At 56.5% G+C, this 9118-nt stretch overlaps 1 protein-coding gene across 1 annotated transcript; it reads right to left on the bottom strand.

The window, feature by feature from the left end:
• Positions 1-8676, bottom strand: Wdr18 (WD repeat domain 18). The gene is made up of 10 exons (XM_021641935.2): positions 8428-8676; positions 7671-7781; positions 2858-2991; positions 2562-2703; positions 1814-1957; positions 1668-1732; positions 1464-1588; positions 1211-1377; positions 447-515; positions 1-207 (listed from the first exon to the last, which is right to left on the bottom strand). The coding sequence occupies exons 1-10, from the start codon at positions 8635-8637 to the stop codon at positions 79-81; spliced, it is 1296 nt and encodes a 431-aa protein (XP_021497610.1). The 5' UTR covers positions 8638-8676; the 3' UTR covers positions 1-78.
• Between the last annotated feature and the right edge of the window lie 442 nt (positions 8677-9118).

Raw genomic sequence — 9118 nt, 5'->3', positions numbered from 1 at the left:
TTCTTTGTCCATTCTTTTGTTAAAACACCCGATCACAGGCTCATGTGGCCGTGTCTGTGCGGCAGCCGCTGACACGGCTCACTTAGTGGACCGCGTGATAATGCGCGTGGAGAAGTCGAAGAGGTCCCGGTTGATCTTGCGCAGGCTGCGCACCTCGTCCTCCAGCTCCAGCACCCGCGCTGGCATCATCTGGTTGCCTAGCATGTTCTGTGTTGAGAGGTGCGAGTGGGTGGGGCTGTTTCCGCCCGCCCACCACAGAACCCACCCACCCAGGACCTGCCCACCATAGGACCCGCCCACCACAGAACCCACCCACCCAGGACCTGCCCACCATAGGACCCGCCCACCCAGGACCTGCCCACCATAGGACCCGCCCACCATAGAACCCACCCACCCACCGCAGGACCCGCCCACCACAGAACCCACCCACCACAGGACCCGCCCACCTTCTCCAGATAGCGGGACAGCACTCCCTGCAGCTGCTCCAGGCGCTCCAGGTAGCTCTGTTCAGTCCCCTGCAAAGCAGGGCGGTCACCACCGCACTGTCCCGCCCTCAGCGGAGCCTCCTCCACCACAGGCCCACAGTCCAGGGCCGAGGGCCAAGAGGTGGGGGCCTGTGACAGCCACGATAAGGCTGCAGAGCAGAGGGTAGACGGGGCCAGTGCCCACATCCAGGAAGACACACAGTGGGACCGCAGGGACAGGGGATGTCTGCTGAGCTTGGACACTACGTCCTCAGACTGACTGTCACCTTCTGTGAAAGGATCTGACGGGGCCCAGCCCCGGCTCAGATGGAGCCACCGAGGACAGCCGGCGTGAGGGTGCTGCCTGGGTGCCCCCGAGGACACTGGGGAGAAGGCCCTTCCTGGTGGGGTGCTGGTTAGGTTCCAGTGTCTCCTGACACTCTATCCTGCCTGTGGGCCACTCCTGCTGCCCATCTGTTCTTCAAAGAACCGAGTGACCTTGCTACCCGGTCACAGCAGCGTGACACGTCATCTGAGCGGGGCTGGCACACAGGTGCCTTCAGATGGGAATCAACTGTAGGAACTGACGCCAAGTGTGGAGCAGCAGTGGGTGCCAACGCCCCGGGTAGCGAGGATCCAGAGGCTGTTGGAATAGGACAGGCACCAGCACCAAGGGACTCCGGGGGGCATGGAATGTTCTGGAACAGTGGCTGAGGGGCAGCATGCACGAACCCTGCGGGTCCTACCTGGAGGTGGAGTCCTAGCTGCAGGCGCAGGCCCCCAGCCTGGGCCTCATCGCCGTGCTCAGCACCCAGCAGGTGCTTGTTGAAGTGGGGGAGGGGCAGGCTGGGCCGGAATTCAGGGTTCAGCATGCTGGGTGGGGCTAGCATGATGGCTGCGTTGGTCACCGGGCCTGAGGGTCACAGTGAGACATTAGGGCCCGGGCGCCGGTACGGGGCCCCCCGTACCCGGCGTGGCTGCGCCTGGCACCGTGCGCACCTTTGAGGGTGACTGTGCGTAGGCACTGCTTGCTCTTCACGTCCCACAGGCGCACCGACTCGTCGTGGGAGCCCGAGAGGAGAACACTGCCGTCGGTGGACACCGACAGGCATGTCACCTGGTTCCTGGGAAAGGAGGGAGGACAGGGCTGGGTGCCGCGCCCGGCCTGGGGCTGTGCTGACCGCGCCTGGCTCAAGGGGCTACCTGTGTCCTTTGAAGACCTTCCCTGGGTTCTGCTCGGGCTGGAAGCTGTGCTCCCTCAGTCCGGGCTGTGGGTGGAGACGGGCCGTGAGTTTCTGGGATGTCGGGCAGAGCCACGGTCTGGTCCCTCGGCCCCAGTGGCCACTTACCCAGCTACACAGGTCCACCTGGAAGATGGAGCCGTCGCCGCCTCCACAGAACATGTGGTGCTCGGCCAGGTCCATGGTCACGGAAGTGATGCTCACATCAAACAAGACGGACAGCAGCATGTCTCCCGAGGATATGGCCCAGAGCTGCGGGGATGGGAGGCGTTGGGCATGCAGCCAAGCCAGGGAGCCAGGGAGGCTGAGGGCCCTGAGCCCACCCTGCCCGTGAGGCCAGCAGCCTCAGAGCGCACCACACAAGCACGGGCGCCCCAGCTGCTGTGGGGCTGGCGAAGACCCGAAGCCCCAGCCAGGTACGAGGTTCCCCAGGCCAGGTTGGGCGACCACTTCCTCAATCTCCACACTACTAGGAGGAGGCAAGGGGGTCTGCGAGTTCCGGGTCGGTTCGAGCAAGCTGCGCAGTGACAGTCACGAGACAGAAGTTAAAAGAGGGCTGGGGGCGGGGCAGCAGAGCACCAGCCTAGCAGATGTGAGGCCCGGGTTCCGTCTGTCACACTGTTCCAATAACAAACAGCCCTGAGCACTCAAGGGCAGCTGGCCACTGCAGCGTGGCCGAGTGGGAATTTCCAGCAGACAGGCTGGACGGTCCATCTCTGCATGTCCTTGGTCGGGCACAGGGATTATGGGATGTCTGGAGCCCAGACAGCCAGGGCAAGGGAGAGGCCAGTCTCCCTCTCTCTAGCTGAGGGCCAGCGGCTGCCAGGAACGCACGGGTCCAGGTTGGAGACGCTACCTTTACGGTCTGGTCCAGTGAAGCGGTGGCCACCCGGGCCATGGGGCCTCCAAAGCCGCAGTGCAGGTCTGTGATCGGGAGGGTGTGTTGGGACCACACATGCCTTGGGGCGAGGATTCTGGACGGGTCTGCCTGAAGCACACTGGGCACAGGGTGGCAGTGAGGCCCTGGGGAATGCCCCCGGCCTGCCTCCCCAGCCCTCAAGCATGGGGCAGTCCAACAGTCACCGGCCTGGCCCCTTCGTGCCCTGGGGCCTGCACAGCCTTTTCTGAGGACGTTTCTGGCATGTGCCCTACCTGCAGAGGCTCCAAGCCAGCACCAGGCAGTCCTTGCCCCCAGAGACAAAGTGGCTGCTGTCACCCGTGAACTTCAGGCACGACACATCCTGGTAGTGACGGCTGAGGATGACCAGAAGGTTCCCAGTAGAGACCTGTGAGAGGCCAGGTACCGTTCAGGGGGGACAGAGGTTGTGCCACCCCACAAGAACCCTGCCCATTGGTAGATGGAAGCACGGCGAGGCTGAAGGCACTCCTCGCTGTGCACCTGGCCAGACCCGGCTCTGCCCCCAGCGTCTGATGGTACCGTGACCCGCACCTGCTGGCCTGGCACAACGGAACAGAGGGGCAACGGTGGAGGTGCCCTCAACCGCCTGGAAGGCTGAGGCACATCTGCCTGAGTTGGAGCCTCAGCTGCATGAGAGCTGCTCAGAAAACTGAAGGAAGCAGCAAGTCTCTGCAGGGTGAGGGGTGAGGGAGGCTGCAGCTGGAGTGCCTGCAGCCAGACCTACCCACACACAGCAGGGAGGGGACCAGGGAAAGCAGGATGGACACTCAGGCCTGCGCTGGGAAGAGGCTGGGCACAGCCCCGACCCCAGGCGGCGAGGCTCCGGGCTCCAGGCTCAGGGGTGCTATAGTAGGTCTCTGCTACTCTGTGGATTCTTCTATTCTTCTTTTTCCCATCCTTTATTCCCCAGCCCCGTTTCACACCCTAAGACTAGGTAGGAGAAAAAGGACGATGGGGGGAGAGAGGAAATAGGAAAATCCCTGAATCTATTTTTTTCCTTGTTTCTTTTTTTATCTTGGCTACTAACAATCGGCAAACAACCTCCATAAATGACCATCAACCACTGACGGCCATCTCTCCGGGCCTATGTAACCCCTGCAGAGTTCCAGAATTCCAAGCCACACAATCATAGAATCTATCTGTAGCTGGTAAAACCACGCCTCTGCTAGAGCACGAGGCAAATCATAGCCAGCTTCTGCGGACACTCTGAAGCAGCCCCGCACCCCCACACGAAAGCACGTTCTTATAATATTTCTGACCAGAATTCTAGAATTGGCACTCCAGGGTGCTGAGTTTTGGTTGGGTGTCCGGACTAACTTGGGGTGGGGTAGGAGAACACGGCCACCTATACACCAACACCTCGAGGAGACTGTGGGCCACCACTGTCAGTAGAACCTTAGGCCCAACAGGCTCCTGGGTGCCACACAGGTGCTGAGACTTCGGGGGTCCCTGTGAACCCCTCACCCCAGAGAAAGGAGAGATTCCCACAGCAGCCTTGAGCCCCAGAACCTGTGGGGCTGTGCAGTGCCCCTGGCGGCCACAGCTCAGAAATTCTTATGGACACTGGATGTGGCAGGAACCAGACCCCTAGGAAGAGGAAGTTCCAAGCTAGGAGTTTGGGTACAAACAAACAAACACCTGGGAAGACAGAACCTCAGTGAACAAACTGCCTCTGTAGGGCTGGCCTGATTGACCTGGGCCCTCCACCTGTGGGTGGCGCCAGCCATGGGCAGAGGTGGTCCTGGGTTGCAAAGGAAAAACATGCTGGGGCTGAGAGATAGCTCAGTGGTTAAAGCAATGGCTTTGTTTCCAGAGGACCTGGGTTCGATTCCCAGAACCCACAAGCAGGCTCACAACCACCTCTAACTTCAGGGCATCCTACATTTCTGCAAAGGGCACCAGACAGACAGACAGACAGACACACACACACACACACACACACACACACTCAACTCACATGTTAGAGAGGCCAGGCAGGGGTGGCACACATCTTTAATCCCAGCACTTGGGAGACAGAGGCAGGTGGATCTGAATTCAAGGCCAGCCTGGTATACAGAGTTAGTTGAAGGACAGCCAAGGCTGCACAGAGAAACGTGGTCTGAAAAAGAATCAAAGCCTTTAAAAACTGCTTTAACAGGCTGAGACAACAGTTGAGAGGGAGAGTGGTGTGCACAGAATCCTGGCTCTGCCACCAGCACCACAGAAGCCAGGCGCTGCCATCCCGGCACGGGGGAAGCGGTGGCAGGGGGATTTTGAATTCAAGAGCACAGAATGAATTCAAGGCCAGCCTGTCGTACCTGAGACTCTGTCTCAAAATCAAAGACTACGGAGATGGCTGCTGGGTAAAGGACCTGTCACTCAAGACCCCGGGCCCCATCTCCAGAACCCATGTACAGCCAGATGCTACAGTATCCACAGCATCACGAGAAGTCACGAACACAGGGACAGTGAGATAGTGTCCCGCACAAGATGGAGGGTGAAAAGGAACTTTTATTTGCCTGCTTCAGTTGTTGAAGATTATCGTCTGTCTGCTAACCTAGGCCTAGAATGTTTTCAGCCTCTGAGACTTACTGCTGAATAAGCTCACCCTTTCTCGTTTTTGCTGAGCTCTGGGCTGGCTGGTTCAACTCAGCTGTTCTGGCTCAAACTCCTCTCCCAGCTGACTTATTCAATCTGGCTTTTCTCTCGGTCCTAAAACTGCTCTGCTTGGCCTCAAACTAACTCCAGCAATCTTTTCTAATCTTCTGGCTCCTCAGGTCTTCATCTAAGTTTTCTCTGCAGCCTGTCTCTCTATTACCGTCCCGGTAAAGCTGCCTCCTCTCCTCAGTCTCTGCACAGCTCCCTTACGTAGCTTTTCTTTCCTCTCTCTTCTCGTGAGAGTATTCTATTCTGTCAAATCTTTCTCTGATTTGTCTCTATTTATGCCACTCAATTAGACATCGCTTTCAAACATGGTTGCTTTCTTCTGCAAACTATCTTTACCTTCATTGTTTGGAATTAGAGACATGAATCACCATACCTAGACCTAAGCTTTTGTTTATCTGATACTCACTCCATACCAGGTTGGCCTCGAACTCAGATCTGCTTGCTTCTGTCTCCTGGATTAAAGGCGTGTTTGTATTCCAGTCAGATCACACAGACCTAGAAGGCCTTCAGATCGATCTCTTGCCAGAACAGCAATGTTCTGTAAAATTCCTCTACAGGGGGCCAAGGATCAACAACTGAAGTTCTCTGCTGCCTACATATGCTATCACATACAACGCGCATACAGGTGCACACATCGAGCACCTGAAACCTAAGAAAGCAAGGCCCCAGCTTACTCTTGGCACACAGAAGCATAACTCAGTTGGATGCCTTCTGTGGGGCTCATGAAACCCCGGCCTTGGTTTTCCTCTGTGCCCAAGACAGCCTCAGAACGAGGTCCTAGGATGGTTTGGAGAAAGATGAAGCCAGGAGGAGCAGAAACACAGCTAACCTCAGCTCTGTGTAGCTGGCACCCTCCACAGAGACCAGGTCAGGACACAGCCTAGTCCTCGGACTCCTCCAGACTCATTCATTGCCATGGTTATTAACTACTCCCAATGAAGAACTAGGTAGCCTGTGCCAACAAAAGGCTGAAGACTGACCTTTGTGGGGAGCAGGGTGAGGGTAGGGACATCAGTACCTCTTGTCCCTGACTGTGAGACAATGGGGGCTAGCTCTCACTGGTCTTGTGATTTTAGTTTTAAATTTATATGTATGTCAGAGGCCAGATGAGGGTGCTGAATTCCCTGGAGCTACAGACAGTTGTGAACCATCATGTGTGTGCTGGGGACCGAACCTGGGTCCTCCTTGAGATCAGGCAGTGCTCTTAACTGCAGAGCCATCTCTCCAGTTCAATCGACAGTTTTAAAAGTTCTGTATTTTTCAGGTTTAGTTATTTTATGTTGAGACAGGATTTCTCTGTGTTGCCCTGGCTGTTCTGGACTCACTTTGTAGACCAGGCTGGCCTAGAACTCATAGAGATCCACCTGTCTCTGCCTCTCAGAGTACAGGCATGACTGAGGTTTCTTTCTTTTTAAGTGTTTTGCCTGTACACACACATACACACGCAGGCATGCATGCAGTGTGTGCCTGGTGCCCATCAAGGTCAAAAGAGGTGTCAAACTCCCTAGAACTAAAGTTATAGACGGTGGTTGTGAGCCATCATCCACATAATGGAATTGAACCATCCTTGGAGCTGAACCCAGATCCTCTGCAAGAGAACAAGTATTCTTAACCAATAGAACATTTCTCTTTGCTGTTGACTGAGGATGTTAACTGATACATTCTTTTTTTTTTTTAATTTATTTATTCTATTATGTACACAATGTTCTGCCTGCATGTGCACCTGAACGCCAGCAGAGGGCACCAGATTTCATTATAGATGGTTGTGAGCCACCATGTGGTTTCTGGGAATTGAACTCAGGACCTCTGGAAGAACAAGCAGTGCTCTTAACCTCTGAGCCATGTCTCCAGCCCCAACTGATACATTCTTGAGTTGCTGCTTCCTGCCCTGACTTCCCTCAATATAAGCTACAGTGTAAATCAAATAGACACTTTCCTCCCCTGTTGCTTTTGGTCAGTGTTTTGTTTTGTTTTAAAGAAGATTTCTTTACTTTATGTATATGACTGTTCTATCTGCATTTACATCTACCAGAAGAGGGAATCAGTCCACATTATAGATGGTTGTGAGCCACCACGTGGTTGCTGGGAATTGGAACTCAGGACCTTTGGAAGAGCAGACAGTGCTCTTAACCACTGAGCCGTCTCTCCAGCCCCTTGGTCAGTGTTTTGTCAAAAGAAAGCAAGCTAGAACACAGCCCCTTTCTAAGTTTCTTTCCTGGTTCCCTGTGAAGGCGGGGATAGCAGGCCGTGCACTGTGCTGCCCAGGCACGAGGAATTAAGACCCTATAGAGGCGGTCCCATTTTGGGTAAGATCCAACACTACTTGCCTCCCTGAGCCTGGACTCATTTTACTCTCTTACATTCCCAAGTAACACACACGTGTGACAAATGGATTCTCACCTCCCACAGGTAGATGCTCTCTGCAATTCCTGCCAGGACATACAGGCCGTTGGGTGCTGTGGTCAGACAGGTGACGGGCCCAGGACACATGATTTTCTGTTGGAGCTGGTCCTAGGGACACAGAAAACAAGGCAAGCCATATGCGTATGAGGACGGAGGCAAAGGAAAAGCGCTGGTTAAGTGTGGAAAACAAGAGAAAGAAGCTTGGGTAGATAGTCCACCCTAGGGGTACGGCTCAGGGCTAGAACTCTGCCTAGAACGCCCCAGGGAAGGGCGAGGACGGGGCTCAGCAGTAGGGGTCCTACCCAACTGGAAGGAAGCTCTCGGTTCCAGAAACATAAGAACCAAGAAACCCCAGTCCTCAGCCAGTCCTGATGGTGAAAATCCGCGACCCTTTAGCAGGGTAACAAGAGCATGGGCCACCAGTCTATCCCTTCCTGTGGCTCCCCAAGATCTCTCATCTCTCGTGACTTCCAAAAGCACGACTTTTAACGGACCCCATTTCCCCATCTGCATCCAAATTGGCGCTCCTGAGTCTACAAGTGTGCAAAGGCTGATTGGCCACAGATCTTCATCTGAGCGTGCTGGCAGAAATCTCAGGGCACCTTTGCGTCTACCGCCTGGGGGGGGGGGGAAGCGCCAGGCCTGCGAATACGCCCGGATCACACAGCCGCCTCGGGATCGCCGCCGCCCTGACCCCGGCGCGCCCGAGTCCTTTGGGCTGCCCCTCGCATCCGAGGATGCTGAAGCCACGCACCTTACGCTGCAGCTCCCAGGCGCAGATGTAGTTCTTGCCCTGCTGCGCCGCCAGCAGGTACTCGCCATTGAGCAGAGCCAGGCCCCGCGGCCCCGCTTGGCCGCCCCGATAGGTGAGCAGATTGGCGCCCGAATGAAGCTCCCACACCACGCAGCTCCATAGCTGCGCCGAGGAGTCCGTACACACAGCCACTTCCATGGGCGCCGTCATTTTGCCCTGCCAGCCCCGCCCCTGAATCCCGTGATCCTTAGCGAGACGCTTAAGATGGCTCCTGCCTAGCGCGGCATTGGGCGCCACCTAGCGGCAGAGGTGAGCAGAGGTGCCTACGCGTGCGCAGTAGCTTCCCTGAGCCAGGTGGACCGGGACGGCCCGGGGCTCCCCCATGCCTAAAGAAGTGCTTACGCGCTTTGGGCGGGGCTAATAGGCGCATGCGTACAAAGTCCGCCGCGCTGGGGCGGAGCTAGCCGCCGGTTTCAGGGTAGAGCCGCGTCGAGGAGGCGGAGCCTCAAGGCCCGCACATGCGTAAAAGCCAGGGCTCCTCCAGTCTGCGCGGGACTGCGCCACGCGGACTGGAACACGCGCGAGCCTCTTCGAAGGCGGGGCGGGAGACGGGAGGGTGGAAGGTAGGGGGCTCGGGAAACGGGTACTGAATCCTGCGCATGCGTAGAAGCCTGGCCGGAGCCAGGGAGCT

Source organism: Meriones unguiculatus, chromosome 17 (assembly GCF_030254825.1).
Source record: "Meriones unguiculatus strain TT.TT164.6M chromosome 17, Bangor_MerUng_6.1, whole genome shotgun sequence".
NCBI classification, from domain to species: domain Eukaryota; kingdom Metazoa; phylum Chordata; class Mammalia; order Rodentia; family Muridae; genus Meriones; species Meriones unguiculatus.
The sequence above is the reverse complement of the archived record's forward strand: the minus strand, read 5'-3'. Positions and strand labels throughout refer to the sequence as shown.